The sequence below is a fragment of the Phacochoerus africanus genome, chromosome X (genome assembly GCF_016906955.1).
Source record: "Phacochoerus africanus isolate WHEZ1 chromosome X, ROS_Pafr_v1, whole genome shotgun sequence".
NCBI classification, from domain to species: Eukaryota; Metazoa; Chordata; class Mammalia; order Artiodactyla; family Suidae; genus Phacochoerus; species Phacochoerus africanus.
In genome coordinates, this window is record NC_062560.1 from 18,518,079 (window position 1) to 18,539,057 (window position 20,979).

The 20,979-nt window shown below is 48.5% G+C and overlaps 1 protein-coding gene across 7 annotated transcripts in view; it reads right to left on the reverse strand.

Moving 5' to 3' along the window:
• Positions 1-20,979, reverse strand: part of SH3KBP1 (SH3 domain containing kinase binding protein 1) — a 340,925-nt gene that overhangs the window by 293,006 nt on the left and 26,940 nt on the right. For 6 of the 7 annotated variants that reach the window (XR_007132781.1, XM_047764118.1, XM_047764112.1 and 3 more), the window contains exon 2: positions 2,087-2,244. Coding sequence is in view for 6 of the 7 variants with exons in the window: in XM_047764118.1 (XP_047620074.1) it covers positions 2,087-2,244 (158 nt within the window). In the remaining variant the exon portion in view is untranslated. The remainder of the gene's footprint in view (positions 1-2,086; positions 2,245-20,979) is intronic. The other variant, XM_047764114.1, reaches the window with a different exon arrangement.

Below are 20,979 nucleotides of genomic sequence, written 5' to 3' on the forward strand. Positions count from 1 at the left end.
GGGATTTTAAAAGATTCTTCCTCCGCATGTACAACAAATTAAGAACTAACTACATAAAAGAAAAAGAAAGAAGAACAAGCCCAAAAGGCCACGGGGCCTGGTTGGGTACATTTATGGGCAGCAACGAATCTTGGCCCCAAAGTTGACAAAGCCCAGACATCTTAACCCCCCGAGGGGGCCAGGTTACCTGCTATTTTTCCTTTGAGAAATTGAGACAAAACAGAGTTGAAGGTGGATGCTGAATCCCCATCCGTACTTTCGGGACCCAAACTCGATGGGGCCACTGACCAAAGAGCCAATACATGAATCAAGAAAACGCTTAAGGTAAGCTCTCTGACGGTGGTAACGCCAGCGTAAAGGCACACAAATAAACACGGGGATTCCACGGGATGACCCAATTTAGTCTGGGGACCATGATTCTTCAGCTAAGCAAGGCATGTGTAAACCTACTTTCAAACGTGTGAACTTATGCCAACATGATTATTACTTAAATATGTATTTTCAGCTTCTAGAACTCTCGACAGCAGTGTTCTTTACTGTAAAACTCCACTGCATCCACCTACTGGATGTTCAATAATAGGCCTGAAGCATCCCCGGTGGGGGAAGACTTGAAAATAGATTCAGCCACCTGAAAGAAGAGCAGTTTCTTTTTCTGCCAAATGTAACAGCCACGAGTGGTGCAGACCCAGCCGTTCCTGCCACATCCTTTCTGGCCCAGGTGGAACAAGCACCTCCCAAGAGTGTGACTTCCCCCCCGCCACCCCCCGGAGGTGCTCAAGCCGAAGTGAGATGACAAGGGATGGGGCAGGGGCTTTGGGGCCAGGGGAGGGGGCCCCTTCCTGCACCAGGTAGCAGGGACCGCGGCACACTCAGAAGGTGGCCGGCCACGTGCTAAGTGACTTCCATGCACTGCCTCCCTCAATCCTCAGAGCAGCCTGATGAGGTGGTCGAGCTGGCATGCGGTGGGGGGACCAGGCGGGACTAAGGAAGAGACTTTTTACAAAGCAGGTGAGGTCGAGACACTCCAAGGCAGGAGTTGGAGGCTGGAAACAAGGCTGGCAGGGGTGAAGGGAAAGGAATGTAGGGGAAAGTGACTTGGTGGGAGCAGCCACCGTCTGGCCAAGGGACACGGCCAGACCCAGGCCAGGAGCCAGCGGGATAGCCCCTGACCTTGCTGGCCTCCCCACCTCCCCACCATCTCCCACCAGCCTCTCCTTGGGGCAAAGCCCATGCGCAGCCATGGGGTAGGACCAGAGCCCCCCATGCCCCCAGGTCCCAGGCATGGTCTGGTACCACTGGAACTAGAGCAGGGGCCCTGGGGAGTCCTGCACACAGCCCTTCCTCCCGAGAAGGGGCCTGTCTTCCCCAGCGCTGGACAGGAAGGTCACGGTACAGGGACTTTCTAGACCTACGTGGCTTTTCCCTCCGGGAACAGCCTGCAGAGGATCATTTTTTTTTTACCCTAATTCCAACTGTTATTTACAACCGAGTGGAATGAAATGTCTTAACATGAATGCGCTACAATTTTATAATTAACCCTTCGGCAAAGCACCTAATCCTTCAAAACCTTACTGAAAAAAGAGATTTTACTCAATGCTTCGTGACTATGGGGGGGTGGGGGGGGGATACCACTATTCCTAGCAAAACAGCAATACAGTAACAAAAGTGGAAACGCAGCATCACCGGAATTCTGCATTTAGGTTGACCGCTGCTTGATGTAAGCGGTCAAAACTGAGTTTGGCCTGCACTTTGAATGGAATGGAAAGGGGCAAGAGTCCTTCAAACTCTCAAAGCGTAGGCACCAGGATACAAATAAAACCCCTGGACAAGCTGTACATTCTGCCAGCATTTTCGAAGCGATCAACAGTTCAGAGAATGTTCGGGGCCTTAAGAAAAGGATTTCCAAACAAGGCCCCCCTGATATCCAGGACAAAGCCACACATGCTCTCCCGGACAGCGCACAGGAGGTTGGGCTGTCACGTCACCCCCTGAGAGGGGCCCACAAAATTCCTTCTCAAGCGCCCCCACAGCGTTGGTCAGGAGAACCCACACGCGAGACAGGAAAAGGGTTTCGCTTTGTACTCACTCTTACAAAGTTGTCAGGGAACAAACCTCTCCTGCCGTTGATCTGTCCCTCCCACCAGCCTCCATCCTCCTTCCTGATGTTGGTGATGATTTCGCCCACGCTGATGGTCAGCTCATCGTCGTGCTGGGCCTGGTAGTCAAACTCCACGATGGCCTCCACTGGAAGGAGCAGGGACCCCCCCCCCCAAAAAAAAAAAAAAAAGAGGGGGAGAGAGAGAGAGAGAGCGCTTTAGATCAGATGTTGCAGAAGCCTGAAGCCCAGCAGCCCTGGGAGGTCGGGAAGGTCACACCAAAGGGGCTTCCCCTCCGCCCGTATGTAGAATGACAGGGCTGCACATGGCAGCCCGACTTTGGTTAACCTGAGGCCTGCAGCACAGAAACCACGAAGTGCTGGTCTGTGGTCAGGCACAGGCAGGGTGGCCTCCGGGTCTCAGGGCCAGCAGGGGCTTCACAGGGGAAGCCACACGATGACCGAAGCCCAAGGACATGTGCGCGGCGCCCTGCCCCCGGGGGAGTCTGCCAAGGGCAGAGTCGGCAGATGACAACAGGTGCGACTTGGGCTCCTGGGGGGCCCTCTCCCCGCCTCAGCAAGACCCTGCGACACTCACCTCTCTGTGGGTGATGATCCTCCCCCCAACCCCACCGAGATAACAGCCACTGCTCAGCGACAACGCGCCTGAAGGCAGCCGGTACAGGGGGCCCCGCGGGTCTCAGACCGTTCCCATGAGCAGCCCAACTGCCCCCTCGACAGATGGCCTCTTGGGCAGCAACACCCTTTTTTTCTTCCTTTTAGGGCCACCAGCAAGACCGTTTTATTTTTTATTTTTTTTATTTTTTTGGTCAGGCAAGTGGCCTACGGAAGGTCCCAGGCCAGGGATCGGACCTGCGCCACAGCAGCAACTCGAGCCACTGAAGTGACAACGCCCGGTCCTTAACTCGCTGCCCCACAAGGGAACTCCCAGCAATACCATTTTCAGTTGTTCTCTCGCTCCATGGTGATTTTGTATACTTAGTGAGGGGGGGAGGCAACGGGCGAGGCAGGCGGGTGTTCTGATTCCAATGCAAATAAGCAGAGATTGGTTACCATACCCATATACAGATTATAAGATTCATCTAGTCTTCGAGCCTCACCTCATGCCCACCTCACTCAACCACCCTCCTGTCCTTTTGTATCTGCAGCTTGATACAAATGAATGAATGGGTGGACAAAGCATGAACGAATGAATACAACGGTAGTGAAAATGAGGTGCCACCTCGAGTAGTAGATTCGCAACTTATAAATTACAGTAAAAGAGTAGAAGAGGAAAAGGTGAGGGAGCTCTGTAAGGAGCACGTATGAAAAATGAACTCAAAACAGATCAGAGACCTAAACGGAGGAGCTAAAAACTGTAACACTTTTGTAAGAAAGCACAGGAGAAAATCTTCGCGATTTGGGGCTTGGCAAAGATTTTACCAATAGGAGACAAAAAAGCACAAATGACTTTTACAAATTCAATCTATCGGGGTCGGTTTTCCAGGAATGCGGGTGGGTGGAGGAGAGCAGGCTTCTGGTCAAAGGCGGTTCGCACATCCTTAGGGATGAATCCCCAAAGTGCTTTCAGATCAAAGGCCTCCATCCACCCAAACTGGCCAGCTCATCTCGTCCACTCCTAAAGTCAGCCAGTCCAGAGAGTTCAGAAGCAACTCAAGGCAGAATTGCCTCGCCTAGATGATTTTTTCATTGCAAAATTAGCTGGCTGACTCTGCTGTCATGAATCTGCCCAGACTGAAGTCTGAGTTGCGAACCATTTTCATCACTTATCAACAGAAAGGAGAAGTATAAGAGCATAAAAAAGGCAACCTTTTCAGATTTCTCTTGGTTCCTGACAAGTATAAAGGCAGAAAAACTCCAATGTTCTTATACCATACTCTCGCCCCAGCAGTTAAAATAAGCCATCATAATAATTGGAACCAGGCTGATTAAAGAAACCACTGTCTTCAAACTACCTAGACATGGATCTATGAAAGCTCTGCTATCAGAACGGAGATGACAGTAACCACTGTTTATGTGCCAGACATTTTTCCCGCATTATCTCACTTAATCCTCGGTATTATGATGCTCATCTGCCCAAGTAAAGAACCTGAAGCTTACGAGTTCCCGGGTAGCTCAGCAGGTTAAGGATCTGGTGTTGTCACTGCAGCAGCTCAGGTTACTGCTGTGGCATGAGTTTGATCCCCGGTCCGGAAACTTCCACATGCCACAGGCATGGGGGGAAAAAAAAAACCCTGAAGCTTGCGGAGCAGTTGAGCGTATTTTCTGAGGCAGTACTCTCCAAAGCGGGATGCACTCACTTCAGAAATGAGCTGACATGATGAAAAAAAAAAAATGAGAACATCTACTCATTTTAATTTTAAAAAGAGAAAAATTCGATTTCTCTAACCTGCCGTTTGCAGAATGACATTGGCTCCTGCATCCAGCCTCTCGGTCAGGCGGTCAGGGATGCGCCAAGGGCCCGGAGCGGCCTGAGGTTCAGCAGTGGCCCTCAGCAAGGGTGACTGCCAGAGCCAGCACCAGCTTTCGGCTCCATGGGGTGCCCTCCAGTCGGGTGAGGCTTCTTGATGAAGCCTCTTTAGGACTATTAGCCCTTTTAGCCAAAATCTGCCTCCCAACATGGATGAGAGGCTTGAAAAGAGTTGGGGGTCAAGAAAGTCGAGGCTGTAGACCAAACCCAACACACGACCAAGTCAACAAGAAAATGCCAGAGCTGCCACTTCGGCTCCTGGTGAGAGCTCTCTGGTGGCCACGTGGGAGGTGAACATGAGGACGAGCCCATCAGGGAGGTGACACAATACTCTGTTATGAAGACAATGTGTAATACGGGTTTTCTTCTACCCTTGATAGAGGTTTAAGTTACCTAATTATACAGGGAACTATTGGGGTTAGCAAGATATTTAAAACTATATACCTGAACCATGAAGACAAATATCTTCATTTTCCACCAATGTCTAAAATCATACGATAGTCAACCTTATGTTTTGCAGAAGTTCATTAAACCTGAAAATAACTATTTAGAAGCTTCTTCTGAGTTTTCTTAATTAACTCATACAATAATATATGCACAGAATCTATAAATAAACATGTACTTGGAGATGGTCTTTTTAAAAAAATAACAGATTTTTTTTTTTTCTTTTTCAGCCATGCCCATGGTATAGGGAAGTTCCTGGGCCAGGGATTGAATCCAAGCCACAGCTGTGACTTATGCCACAGCCACAGTAACACCAGATCCTTAACCCCCAGTGCCAGGCTGGGGATCAAACCTGCGCCTCCTCAGCGACAATGCCGGATTCTTAACCCGCTGCACCACAGTGGGAACTCCCAGATATTTAAAAAAATAAAAATAAAAAAAAAGTTGGGACACTGACCTAGGCTCCCCAAGGCTGATCCTATTTTAGCCCTTAGAGATGAGAGCTCATGGCTTTTCTGATGCGGACAGAAAATCACTCTAAGTAGAGAGGAGGGGTGGGAGTGGGGGAAGCAGCACATGGGACCTCCCCGAGGGAAAGCAGGGAGGCATCTGGTCAAGGGTCCATCTCGACACTGAACTTGAACACTGTGTACGTGGAGGAACTCAGAACATCATCAACTTCCAGAACATAACCTTGCTTCTTTCTTAAAGAGCAAGTCTCATTTCCTGTATTCCGTACGCGGGCCACATCAAGGTAAGGCTGGAAGAGGACAAAGGAATGCGCTTCAGGAAGATGTGTCCCAAGAAGTAAACAGCTGCTGCCTGTCGTTGAAAACTGGAGAAAAGTGCGTCCTGGTTTTGCTTCCATCTCCCCTTAGGATGAGCCCAAGAACACAGCTTAACCGCTGGCTGCTACGAGTGAGGCTGGGCTAGATCAGGGACTGGGCATTCAGGGATAAATAAAGCATAACGGCATGATTTTCCAGTCTCCCCAATATTCTACTGAGCTGGCCTTTCCTGATTTACCCTTCTTTTCAACTCCCAGACACTTAATCAACATGCTCTCGGCCTACCGTCTGGGCCCAACCAGCCCTGGCTGCCACCTGTCACCTTACTGGCTCCTTCAGCCCCCAAGCCTCCCTGGCCCTGGCATCGCGGCGATTCCACGCTATGGTGGCTGCACATTGTGTCTCGTCCTCCCAGTGAGTCTCTAAATGCCTTCCGGGTATGGATCTCCCTTAGTTCTGTTGTGGCCCCTACGATGAACAGCCATGACATACAGTAGGGACTCAATAAAGCCACGAGAAACCTTTGGCTCGGCTTGCATCTGCACTGTATAATGGCAGATAGTTCTCTGCCCAACAAAGAAGCTACTGAAATGCCAAGTGTCAATCACATTTTTGCAAATTGAGTCACATCTTCGGTGCACTAAGGGAGCTTGCTATTTAAAGGATCCTGTGGTTAATTCTTTTGTAACATGAATAATCACTTCCTGCTTCACCTTTCCTGCCAAGAAGAATTTTTTACATATCAGATTTCTCTAAGAGGAGGAAACCTAGGCCTGGCTTCAGTAAGAGCTCACCAAACGCAAGGCTCGGTCTCTCCTGCCCCCTCCAAGGGTTCTTCCTGTGTCCCTTGTAAGCCTTTGGAAGCTTTAGAACTTTACCGTCCACTCAAGTGTCACGGGCCACATGTGGCTCTTGAGTACTTGAAGTGTGGCTCATCCAAGGTGAGACGTGCTGTAAAGGACACAGCCAGTCGCACAGACTTATTAGGGGGGAAAAGGAATGTAAAACATCTCATTAATTTTGACGGTGATCGCATGTTGAAATGCTACTATTTTAGATATGTTGGGTGAAATTATTCAATTTCATTTCAAGTGTTATTCAAATTAATTTCACTTGCTTCTTCCTCCTGTCTGAATGTGGCTACTAGAACACTGAGTATCACGTACGCAGCCCATGTTATATTTCCACTTTACAAAGATGGTTTAGGGTAACGCCTGGCAGACAGGAGCTCTAGACCTCACAATACACAAACACAGTCAAAATAATCACAAGGGCCCATGAGAAAGTCTATGTCCACCCCCCGCCTCTGCACCAAATCCATTTCCTTGCCTTCAGGAAGCGACAGGAAGCTGCAGTAAGGATAATACAGGACCTAGGAGTTCCCATCCTGGCTCAGCAGTAACCCGACTAGTATCCATGAGGAAGCAGGATCAATCCCTGGCCTCACTCAGTGGGTTAAGGATCTGGCACTGCCGTGAGCTGTGGTGGAGGTCGCAGATGCAGCTCGGACCTCAAGTTGCTATTGCTGTGGCTGTGGCATAGGCTGGCAGCTACAGCTCTGATTCCTCTGACCCCTAGCCTGGGAACCTCCATACGCCACGGGTGTGGCCCTAAAAAAAAGACAGACCCAAAGACGGAAAGAAATACAGAAAGACAGACAGAAAGAAAAATGTACCAAAACAAAAAACCAAAAAACCAAAAAAACAGGACCCAAGGTTTGTTTTTGTTTTTCTTAACAGCACCCTTTGGGAAATGACCTCTGGGCATGAGCACAAAATGAAAACATTAAGCTAAATCAAATAGATCAGAGGTGCAATTAGTGTAATGAGGCCAAGAGTAAACAAAATCCCATATTTAAAGACACCATAAATGGCAAAACTGCAGGACACCTCCCTGTCAGAACATCCCTCCCTCCAGCCGCCTGCCACAGCTAACCACGGCTGCAAAGGCAACGCCACAGTGGGCCCGGCGTCCGCAGTGACAGAGGCAGAGCCAGGGCAGATAAGAGATCTGCTTCGAAAAGCAAAACGCTTCCACCTCCCCATCTCCGCCTTCAAACCTGCTGGAGTGTCTCCTCCCCCCGAAAATGAAATGAGTGGTTTTTAACTGTCGGTTGGCTAAGCCAGCTGCCAGGCAGCTTCTCAGGGCGGCCAGCTTTTCACGGTGGGTGGTGGCACTGCAGGGGCCCTGCTGTGTGACCAGCTCCCCATCAGAACGTGATCGCTCCTGGCACCGGCAGCTCACCCCCATCAGACCGCGAGAGCCCTTCTCTTTGGCGGGATTCTACCGCCCTGGCCATCCCGCCATCCCGTTTTGCTCCAGCTCTCTGATGGAAGAGCGCATATAAAATCAAGAAGTAATTCTTCACCAAAAAGAGACTGCATCAAAAAAGGCCACAACTGTTGGGCATTAGAGATAGAAAGAACGGGAGGTATCATCTCGTCAAACTCTATGCTTCATTTGACAGATGAGGACCTGAGGCCGGGAAGGTGCCAGGACCCAGACCTAGGAGGTTCCTAAATATTGGCAGAAGGAAGACGAAGCTCTCCCCAGTTACAGTCCAGGTGAGAGAAGGGCAAAGCTAAGGTGAAAAGGAGGGAAAACCCAGCAAAGGAGAGACCGCCCTGCGGGTGGCTTCTTTTCTTTCTTCCACCTGCAGCCCAGTTTACAGAATGCCCGGAACAAAATCCCAGCTGTCAGGAACATATGAGAAACTATGTTCAAATCTAAAGAGACAGAAGCCAGATGACTGGCTGCCGAGGGCTGGGGGGGGGAATGGGGCCTGACTGCAAATGGCTATGAGAGGTCTTGGGGCTGGATAGGTGGAAACGTTCTAAAATTAAATTCTGATGAGAGTTTCACAATGCTGTACATTTCCTAAAATCACTCAATTGTACACTTAAAATGGGTAGCGTTTTCTCAGCAATATAGCTTTGAAAAATACAAAGTCTGGATTCCCTGGGGACCTAGCCATTAGGGATTCAGTGTTGTCACTGCTGTGGCTCGGGTCACTGCTATGGCTCAGGTTTGATCCCTGGCCTGGGAACTTCCACATGCCATAGACACAACCCCCCCCCCAAAATAATACAAAGTCTAAAGAAGCCTTTCTTTTTTTAAATATGAAGCCTGTGTAATGTACATTTGGGAATTTATGATTCTAGAGATTCGCTCATTGAGGTGACGGACTGTGTCTGTGTTCCAGGGAGAAACCACTCCTCATTTGGGGAAGGGAAGCCATTGGCAGGACTGTCCCCTCCCCAGTGAGACAGGTCTAGTAGGACTGCCCATAACATGTCCTGCCCTCGGCCAGCACAGGCCTCAGCTAGGCTGCACAGCAGCAGCCATGGCAAAGACTGGGACCGGCTGCGGCAGAGCCCCCAGGAGGGGCCCCAGACAAGGTGGGGCTCCCCAGGACTATCTAGTGGCTGTCTTTCCCCAACTTGATCCTCCGGCTTTTCCTTGCACCCGGTAAGCCAGCCTGCAGCCTCCCAGTAAATCCTCTTCCCTGCTTAAGTGAAAGGGGAGTTGGTGTCTGTTGCTTCCAATTAGAGAGCCCTAACGGATACACACAAGCACCAACTCTTAAAAATAGACACTTCCCGACACAAGTCTGCATGAGGCCCAGTTCTCATCAGCCCAGGCTTTGCCAGTAGTGTCAGCACGGAGGTTATGGGGACTTGAACTTCCCAGGTCAGGGCCACAGGCACTGCAGGGACCTTCACGTCTCTCCAAGCAGGCACCAGCTCTGTTTTCTTTTGGTGACTTCACAGACACACCACTAAGCGGCACCAGGCCAACAAGGGAGTCATTCCTGAGGCCTGAAATCGTCTGAAACTGAGGTTAGCTGCCCCGACGAAGACAGGCTCAGAATGCAGATCCTCGTGAACAAAGCGCACACTGGGCCTACACTCCATCCCCAGGCAGGAGGCAGCAAACCACTGCCTATAGTGGGCCAGCAGCAGCTCCCAGAACTGGGCATCAGCAGGGAAGGGAGAAAGGGAGAAATTAAGATGAGAAAGAACCACCCAGCAGTGAGAGAGGAACCAAGGCCCGCCACGGGCTGCCTCAGACAGCCTAAGGACACTCCTGTGACTTCGCTTTCTAGGACAGCCCAAGGGAGCCAGGCCTCCCAGCCTGTCTCTCCCCTTTCGTCACCTCTACCTAAGTGTCTTTACAGAGGCTGTGAAGTGGAGGAGCAAGAGCTCAGGCTTTGGAGCCTGGGACGTCGGGAAGTGAATTCCAGCTTAGACACTCACCAGCTGTGTGACACGAGGCCGGATACCTCGCTGGAGCTCATTTCCTTTGTGCTGAAAACTGGGAGATGATCCGTGCAGTGGGCTGTTGGGCATGAAGGCTGGGTGATGCCTATAACTACACACAGAAGCTGCTCCTCAACTGACAGGCACCAGTCCTACCGGCCTTTGTGACGCTGTGCTGTGAGGGTTTCCCCAGCCTGCCCCCATCTGACCCCTGGAAGGGGAGCCCTTAATGGGCGGATCAGAGCGTCCCCTCCTCCCGCCTGGCATCTGGCACACAGTAGGTGCTCAACAAATGTTGGCAACTGAGTGTGCGTCCAGATAAAGTATTACCCACCCAGCCCCCCCAAAACCAGAGCTTAGCACTTAGCACGATGAAGTGCCGTTATCACTGGGAGCCTAGCTGTTGGACCAGAAGGCTAGAGAAAGTCAAAGATCAGGAAGAGCAGTTAGAAACCCACTGGCCCTGAGAAGAGAGGGGCGCACAGTCAAAGCTGAGAATGGGATGCAGGGCCAGGGCTGAGCCGGGCCGCCCCGCTCCCTCAATGGGCAAGTGCTTCACAAAGCCAAGGGCTGAGTGCCCCACAGCCTGCGCTAGGAAACCTTGGCCCCACCAGGGCCTCACCCAGGGAGCTAAGAACAATGAGTTATTAAACACTTCCCGACTAAAATTAACCCTTGCCAAGCTCAGGCACGGCTCTATTAAGAACATGCATTAGACAGACTGGATGAGGATTAAAAAAAAAAAAAAAAAAAAAGACTGTCTAAATGAAAAAGGCCAGAAAAAGACTGTTTAAATGAAAAAGGAAGCACAGAGAAAGTGTGTGGATGGTTTTGCAGGTTAGGAAAAAAAAAAAAAAAAGCAAAGAATAAAAACAATTGATTACAGTTGTATAAGCCTGTGCGAAGAAGGATATTATGTAACAATCACTGAGGGGAAAATAAACTGCATCCTAGAAAATGAATTTAGTAAAAAATTACTTATGCTTAGCCACTTAAAGAAAACCGAACTTTTTTTTTTAAGCCAAAGAGAGAAAGTTGCTTTACACGTTGCTTTATATTAATATTTAACAGTTTTAACTAATAAGACGGCTTGAGGAAAAAGAGAGGCGGTATTTTTTTTTTTCTCCTGACTTTATAATGACAGCCTGGTTCTCAGACTCAAGGGAGACCCAAAGACAGGTACCTGATTAGAGGGTGATCCGTCTAATCAGTGAGAAGATCCAGGAGGTTAGTGGCCAAACTTTAAAAGACAAGAAAAGAAGAAGAAAACCGTTAAATGTTTCTGCTTCTACTATGTATTAGTTTAGTTATTTTTTTATTTTATAATGATTTTTCGTTTTTCCATTATAGCTGGTTTATCGTGGTCTGTCAATTTTCTCCTGTACGGCCAGATGACCCAGTCACACATACATGTCTCCATTCTCTTTTCTCCCATTATCCTGCTCCATCAGAAATGACGAGACATAGTTCCCAGTGCTCTACAGCAGGATCTCATTACTATGTATTCATTTGATGAGAGATTATGTAAAATAAAATAATTAGAAAACAGTGCTTTTCCCCCACCACCCACTCATTTCAGGAGCCAATTTTATTCGACAGACACTGCATGGCTGGTTGAAACACAAGTGATGACGGATAAGGAGTCTAAAAGATGTGCTGAAACGTCATCACTTAAGAATTAATTCCCAGAGCCCGAGAGCACCAGACCCTTGGTGAGGACTGGAAGAGAACACGGGGAAGTGGCTTCAGACCTGCCCGCACGTGAAAGGAGAAAGGCAGACACATTTCTGTTGATTTCAGCGTGGCGAGGCTGAATCCGCTGGAAGAGGCCAGAAACGTTTAGAAGAGTGGAGGGCAAGGTCCAAAGGAGGCACGTGAAGAAGATTCCAGCGAAAGGCATGGTCGGTCTGCTGAGTCGGAGGTGGGGGGCGAGGGCTGAGCCACTGCCTGGCCTTCTGTTAAGAAGAAATGCCCACTGTCTGCTAGGGGAGAAAGTAGGCAGGGAGGTGAGAGGAAAACACAGCAAACCTTTGCTGCCTTTCCCAGCAGACTGAGTGCCCCTCTTCAGGCTTCTTTGATAGCCCCGGATATAATAATCCTGCTAAAGCGTGAGCCCCTGGAAGGCAGAAGGGAACTAAGTGTAAAGCTGAAGCTGCGGGTCTCCTCAAAGAAAAGTCCCATTGCCCACCGCATCTTCCTCCCTCAGGCGCCGAGCTACAGGCTTGGCGGCCCCAGGCACTCAAGAAATGCTTGCGGTTGAGTGGGGAGAAATTCACAAGGAGGATTTTAGCAAGAAGCTGAGAACCCAAGAAGATGGGATCTGAGACAAACGCACAGGCCTGAGAGCAGAAAATAATAGCACAACAGCAGCTCTTCAAAGCAGTCTAGAATTTTAAACTGTCAGAAGCATAACTGCTTTGAACTCTGCAACAGCCAAGCCAGAGAAAACACCTAGAGCATTTGCAACACCACAGTGTGCAGGTGATTTGGCTGCTGCATCTGCCGGTTCCAGACCTGATGTTTTATGGTAACTGTGAGTCTAAAAACACTGTCACTACCAACAGTTTCCAAGACCTTTTGGGTGGCAGTTGTAACAGCAGAACAACAATTTGACCTACAAGTTGCTAGTTAGGTATCTACTTCCAAGAACATTTTCTTAATCAACTGAATTATAAATACTTTGTCACAACATCAGAAAACCACTTAGTAGGTGTGCATCTAGTTAGAGTGACAATAACAAAAGGGAAGTGAAGTGAAAACCCAATATTTATCTTTCCTTTGAAGGTTATAATTTAAAGTTGGACAAACAATAACATTTAAACAAACTAGACAGAGGTTAAAACCTGGGAACCCTTCTCCCAAACTGGAGCATGAGGTTAATAAAAACATAAATACAATTAAAAGGACATCAAAAGACTTCTAGGATGATTCAAGTGGAGCAATGCATAATTTTTTTTTCCCAAAATAATTACATTTAGTCCCTACCATTTTTCATTTTTTGTAAGAGCTAAGGAGCCTCGGAGAAATGGCAGATTCCAGGCCTGGGGCAGGAAAGGGGACAAGCCTGAAACAACTTGTCAAAAACAAGAAACACCTTGCCAAAGCAAGGAAAGCATCAAAGACTAATAGATTTGTGTCAAAAGAATTCAGAAAATCTTGAGAAAAGGCTCCCACTGGCCACACCTGGAACGATATGTGTATCAGTAAGAGTAACTGCAGCCCACGGAACCACCTCAAATCAGCCTGAAGTCTCAAACTGATACATGTTACACGGAGTGTATGTTTCAGCGGTTTTTTTCTTTCATCGACAGGAGGGAATCAACTCACTGGCAAATGAAGGGAAAGACCCAAACAATGATCTTGCTTTGCTCCTATGAATTCAGGATAACCAAGTTGTCGATGCGAAAGTTCTCTTTTTAGGAGTATTCTGGTTAATAAATGAAGAACTCATGAGAGAATTAGACAATCGACATTTTGCAACATCTCATGTAATCAAGGATACTGGCAATAGTCACCAACGGCCACGAACATTACAAAAAGGGAGACGGCCAGGCTTCGAGAGCCTCATGATGCAAGGACGCACCAGCCCCGTAACACATACTTGTCAACGAACTGAACCCGAGGCAGATCCACCTCTGGATTTACTGCCACTTTATAGGGAGGACAGGGGTCCAGGAATACGTTAAGCGGCTCCCGACAAAATCCAGACTGCAGAAAACTCCCCAAGCACGTGCCTTAGTTTCTTCAACCAACAACCGAACTGCAAAGGAAAAAGACAAGAGACAGGGGAACCGAGACTAAAAGAGACCCAGAGACGACCAACCCGTTAGAGTCCAGACTTCCAAACCCAGATTCAGACAAACGCCTTTTTAAATATTTCACCTATGTGTAAGAACTGGACATTTGAACGGGATGCCTGATGATAAGGCAACGTTGTGGGTTGCTGTGGGAGTAAAAATGATATTGCGATTACGGTTTTGAAAAGAGGCCTTATCTTTAAGAAATACATGCTGAAACACTTCCGGATTGTTAACATGCTCTAAATGTGCAAGCAGAAGAGTAATGTTCTACGCTGAACCTAAAAGGTGAAGAGAAAAATCTTAATGCTGGCGTAACCTGAGCTGGTGTAATCAGTAGTTTCACAAGTGCTGCCGCTCTTCACGTTACGCACAGCAATGCACCTGAAAAGGAAGAGGGGGGTTATAAAGGCACTAAGATCTTCAAAGTCGGCAGCGGGTGTGTGTGTGTGTACCTGAGTGTGTTATTAAAGGCACTAAGTATCTACACATATTTTTAAATAAATGCTTGACCCCAAAGTATTTTTCCTTTTTAGTGCTTCGGTTTATTCTCGGTGACTAATTATAAACTCTACCTCCAGTAACCAAAACCGTGATTATCTCCCGGCAAGACATGCTTCATAAAAGACATCCTGAAATTCGCTGGGTTTACTTTGGAGAGTGTACAATGCTTAATCCTAATTCCTCTGTTAAGATGTACTTTCGGCTACTTAAAAAAAGTATCCTAAGTAACAAGCACAATCAAAAGTGTGTTCTCCCCTGTATGTCTACAAGCACGGACCCTGGGAAAAAGCTGCAAGGCCACCTCGGTAAACATCCTTCATGTGGGCCTGATTTTTGGCTGCTTGATGCATGAATCTGTATGAAGCGGGAGGATCTAACTTTATTTCTCTCTCTCACGCCTTTGTCTTCTTCAGTCTGAATGAAATATAACTGACATATAACAGTGTGTAAGTTTAAGGTGTACTCTTGCAAGTCTTGCAATTCGAGTCCCACAGTGAGGTTAGTTAACACATCCTTCTCACGTGATTACCATTTGGTGGTGGTGGTCGTGGCGAGGACATCTAAGACCTACTCTCTTGGCAGTTTTCGAGACTACAATACCGTAGTGTGAACTTCATTCATCCAGATCCTCCAGAACTTATTTATCTTATTACAGGAAACCCGTACTCTCTGACCAACATCTCTTCATTTCCTCTCCTCCACTGCCAGCCCCGGACAACCACCATCCTAGTCTCTGTTCCTGACTTCGATTTTTTTAGATTCTACAAAGTGGAATCACACAACAATTGTCTAACTTAGTGCACTTAGCACATGTCCTCAAGGTTCACCTATGGCGTAGCAAATGGTAGCATTTCCTCCTATTCCACCGCGTATCAATACCAAAACTTGTTTTGTCCCTCCTTCTGCCAATGGACATGAAAAAGTCAGCTTCTGTGGCTTCTGTGAATAATGCTGCAATGAACACTGAGGTGCAAATGTCTCATGAGTTAGTGATTTCATTTCCTTCTGATATATACCCATGAGTGGGACTGCTGGATTATCTGATGATTCGATTTTTAATTTTTTGAGAACCCCCCTCTCCCATATCATTTTCCATAGTGGTGATACCCATTTACACTCTGACTTGGGGTTTCTTGAGATGTGTTTTGTGTAAGGAAGGCTATCATGATTCTGGTTTCCGACAGCATCCTCATCTTTAAGAATTGTGTGCTGAAACACAGCAGAAATGCGGTAGGTCGCCTGTCTAGCCCTCAGTGCCTCACTCTCTTGATGAGCATCTCTATCTGTATCTTGCTGGTACTCTCCACACTCTCACTGGCCCTGATGTCACCCAGACCTACTAAGTCAGAAGCTCTGGTGTAACAAGATCCCCAGGGGACTGGCACGCACTGTGTCATTTGAGAAGCGCTGGTCTATACCAGATGGATCCCTTACCCAGCAGTCAGAATCACCTGTGCAGCCTCCTCCTGACTCTCTCTCCCCAGCCTGAACCACATCAGAATGGGGGGAGGGTGTCGAGACTGAAGCCGGTCCCCCAGGGGACCCCACACCTCCACCACTCTACCATCTCCTTTTTTAGGAAGGAGGATCCTAAGTCTAAAAGGAATGACAGGGTCAGGGCTTGCCTGCAGACCCTGGGTCTGATGATTTCTGAGGCACCTTCCAGGGCCACAAGCCTACAGATCTGCAGAAGCACCACGAACAAGAGAGCACTGAGCAGGTCCTCCGAGGCTGAGCGGATTGCCCTTCATTGACATTCATGGGGGGAAATTCACTCCGTTCTCACTTTAAATGAAACAAGTTCAGCTGCTCAACCAGTCCCTCTCCAATAGAGGAGATGGAATCCCAAGTCCTGATCACAGATCTAATAACAGCACCGCAGTGCTGCCTGTGTTCCCTACTGAAGTGAAAGCTACCAGAGGGCAGAGACCATGTCTGCTGTGTTTGCCCCTATAGATCCAGGGCTGGCCTCACACCTGGCATATAGTAGCAATGTAATAAATAACTGCCGAATGAAAAATGCACTCTTAATTTCCAAGTATCAGGTGACTTTATCCTCATCGTATCATTTAACTAGAACCACCACTCTGTGACGGATTATATTTTCCAAGATGGCTGCGGCAACCTCTCCCGTCGCTCATGCTCTTCCAGAATCAACAAAGGAAATCTCATCTCCCTCCCTGGACCTCTGAATTTGGACTGGCTTGTGAGCACTTCGACCAGGAGAGTGCAGGAAGTGACGCTGTGCAACTTCTGAAGCTGGGTGGCAAAAGGCTAATAGGCAGTTTCCAACCCACTTGCTGGAACGCCCCCGAAGGCACCATGATGTAAGGAAGCCCAGTCATACCGAGAGACCCCACGCAGGCCCTCGCCACGGAGATGCCAAGTCATCCCAGCCCAGGCCAACATGTGAGTGTCAGAGGCTTGAGATGATTCCAGATTTCCTGCTGTCAAGTCACCTCCTGTCTTCAACTCTTTCCAGATGAGGCCAGAGACACTGTGGAGCTGAGACAAGGCATCTCCAACATGCCTTGTCAAGTTCTTAGCCCATGAAACCCCTGAGCATGATAAAATGGCTGTTTGAAGGTGCTAAGTTTGGAGTAATGTGTCACACAGCAGTAGTCACTGACACCCTATGAGGTGTCTATTGGCATTCCCAATTCACGGAGACTCTGGTTCCCAGAGAGATCAGACAACGTGTTCGAGGATGCGGAACTGGTATCCCAGTTGCCAGCCAGTCTGAATTCAAAGCCTTTCTTCCTGCCCTCATTCCTGATCATCTTTTTTCAATCAATGAAGATTTTCTGAGCCATAAGCACCTCCTATCGTGGCTGCACAGACAAAAACATAAAGATACCAAAGTGCACACATGACTCCAGGTAGTATGCCCAAATATGAAACCAGGCCAGATGAGGCCGGCCCACCCTCATAAATTCTTAGCTGACATTTTCTTGGACAGAAAAGCTCTATGATCCAGTGAGTATTTATGGAGAGTCTGGGAGAACAGGGGCACTGGGCCGGACAACATGAATATGAGTCAGGGGCCCAGCACAGGAAAGAAGCCAGGAAAAGATGAAAAGAGAAGGAAAGCTATTCCCTTCCTTGCCATTCGAGAAAAAGAGGATAAAGGGGGATAGGCATTCCAACAGCAAGGTGAAGCTGTAACGATGAGGGTACATGAGGGAGCCGATACCTTTCCTCACGTAGGAATCAGGGTCATCGGCTGGTGACGGCCAGGTGTGAGAAGAGAATCCGAGGAGCTTGAGGACACAGTCTAGGATAAGCTCAGTGTAAAATGCACATGGAATTTTCTTTTGCATGGGCTGTGGCTGTGTGTGTAAGGGTGTGTGTGTGTGTACACAGTCTAGGATAAGCTCAGTGTAAAATGCACATGGAATTTTCTTTTGCATGGGCTGTGGCTGTGTGTGTAGGGGGGGCGGTGTGTGTGTACAAAAGAAAACAAAGGACTGGCTGAGAGGTCGATGGAAGCAGTGGCGAGGGGCTATGAGGACCCACCGGAATGGGCCACAGCCCTTTGCCCCATCCTCCCCACCCCTCCAGAGCGCACAGCAGGCCCAGAGACAAGCAAGGCACGGGCACCCTGGGGCCTGCCCGGGGAGGAGACAAAGGCCTCGGAGGTGAGCTCGGTAGCTTCTAATAAATGATCTAGGGAGAGTGGGGGAGCTCGATGCCAACCAGGTGCCAAGACAGCAGGATAAAGGCTGGGAGGGGGCGACCACGGAGATGGTGGCAGATGGAAAGGTTATGATGACCAACCACGTGCACAGGGCTGGGGACCCAGGGGTGAGAGCACACACCCTGTGAGGACGCGAGCAGGAAGCTCCGCAGATGCAGACAAAACGGCGGACAGCACGGAAGCTCTGAAGGAAAGGTAGCCACAAGGGAGTGGCCAAGGACAGGGTCACCTCCTCGTCCCTTCTCCCCTCCCAATGTCTCGCATGCGCACAACATTCCTTTCCAGGGTTCCCTTCTCAAAAGACTCCCCAGAACACTGTCACCATGGAATGAATGGGTGACCTGCCTATCCATACAAGTCTCCTGGCGTTAGTGGCCTAAGGAGGATCTCGAGGTTAAACCTCTCTTGGAAACAGCAGCTATTTCTCCAAACGCACCTAGAACTAGCACTACAGAAGACACATAAGCTGGATTTACTGGCCTATGAGGGGGATGTGCTTCCATGAATACTGGCATCCCCTTGGATCAACCACATCACAGGTCTGAAATCATGATCTACTGTAAAAGTGAATATTGCCTTTGAAAGTAAGTACACGGTTGGGGGAGGCTCCCATTCCTGATCCTGGAACTCCAAGGCCACCACAATCTGGTGCAGGTTCGATGTTGACAACCTCAACTGCGTTTATACCCAGGCCCCAGGTCCAAGTGCAACTGGATAGTCCTGGGTGGCCATCGCCGACACCACTCTTCCCCGGAGGGCATGATGGATGGTCTCATCCACGAACCTCGTTTCTTATTCCTCACATCACAAAATGCCCTCCATCTTCATGGCTTGAGGCCAACTTCAAGCCCCAACCTGGGACACCCGCCACTACATTCTCACACCTACTAACTACAGCGTTAGTGACTGAATCACTTCTAACTATCAGACACTGCCTTGAGCATCCTTTGAAATACTGCCTTAGACTGAGGGTGGGTAAGCTTTGTCTTAAAGAGTGAGACAGTAAATACTTTAGGCTTTGTGGGCCATACATGCTGTTCTATCTGCTCAACTCTGGCACCGCAGCAAGAAAGCAGCCTTCAACAACACAGAAATGAATGGGCATGGCTGTGTTCCAATAAAACTCTATTCACAAAAAAAAAAAAAAAAAAAATCAGCAGGCCAGATTTGGCCTGTAGGTCATTTGGTGACTTCTGTCTTGGCTGGTTATCTTAACTTATCCCTTCAATTGTATGTCCTGCGACCCCAAGATATATTTCAACGCCTTTAAAAGAAGGGACCAGACAGTGGGAAAATAAAAAAAAAAATTATTAAAAAAAAAAAAAAGAAGGGACCAGGTATAATATATTTTCATTTACTCTTAGGCCCCTACCTGGCACAGTGCTACACACAGAAGGAATAAACTCAATTTTCTGAAAAGGCCTTTGAGTCTATAACGGACGATGGGCCACATATCACGAGTGGACCCCTCCTTTAGTGTTTGAGTGTGTACACTCATGGTACAAATATTAATTTCTAAGTACAAATTTAACTGAATTGTGTGCCACAATGTCTTTTTGTAACCTTTCCTGGTGTGCTCTTTCGCCCGATTTTTTTCTTCGAATCCTCTCTGCACATGGCCTGATACCCTCCTTCTACCAGTGACATCAGACTGGCACATTCCACGAGCTATGTGACATGAGGAGCAGGATGTAGATAGGCTCTCTGCAGATGTCCACTTGGGCATTTGGAGTTTCCCCGGCAAATCGCAGGGACACGGAGACAGAAAGGTTTGCACAGGTAAAAAATGAAGCTTCGGGGGAGGGGAGGGGGAGGAGGAAGGAGATGAAATCTCTCACCCCTGCTCCCCGCAGAAGCAAACATGAAATAATTAGCCGTAACCAAAATAAAATTCACTTCACAGTGGGTTAGTGACAGTTCCTGTCAGATGCTTCTAGCTCGCTTCTAAATCGATACCTGCCAACAGAGAGAAAAGAAAAGAGACGTCTTCCTCAAGAATTTCAAATATGCAATCAACTACCTTGCGCCCCCCAAGCCTGCTTTTGAATGTGCTACAGCAGATCCAGTGTAAGGAGCGAGAGAGCAATTCTTGTTCTTTCAGAATGAAATGACAAACAGGTCCCAGAAAGCCCGCGACTTCGCTTCTTGGCAGTAGTGACCTTTCACACCTACACGGTCCTCGCTTCCTTGTGTCACCTCAAGCCAAGGCAAGAACAGCTCCCTTGCTTAGTGGAACGTTCACTGAACAACTCGCTCAGCTCCCCGCTCTTCCTCCCTCGCCTCCGTCGCCTCTTCAGAGGGCCACGTGTGTGGGATGGGCTGCTCATCGCATCCTCCTCCAAAGCCTTCTGACCTGGGGGCTGTGGCAGGGGCGCAGGGAAAGTGAGGGTGCCAACCACAGGGCAAGGCGGGCGCTGGCCTTGACACGAGCTCAAGAGGCTGCGTGATCTGCAAGCACGGGGAGGGACCGGAGGTTTGGGAGGAGAGGAGAGGCAACCATACAAGACACCTGCGGCAGAGGCTGCACCCGCGGGCAGAGACCGCAGGTGGCAGAGGAAGCAGTTAGAGAGCGAAGCAAGGAGGAAAATGAGGACAAGAACCGAGGCAGGGAAACCTCTACAGAGACAGGGTGCTTGGTTAAGACACATCCCCAGGATTTAAAAAAAAAAAAAAAAAGTCTACTTAAACAGAGGGCATTCTAGGAAATGTGAGTGTGAGTTAAAATATCCCTATTTAAAGATAAAATGACACCTTTCCTCCACACCCATACCAAACTTCCTGAATCCTACCTCTGCAAGTGTAGCAAATTCCTTTTCAAAAAAAGGAAGGGGCGATGCTTTCTGGGTAATGTGAAACAATCAAAGGCCAGAAGAAATAAATGAGAGAATAACAGCTAAAGCAAAG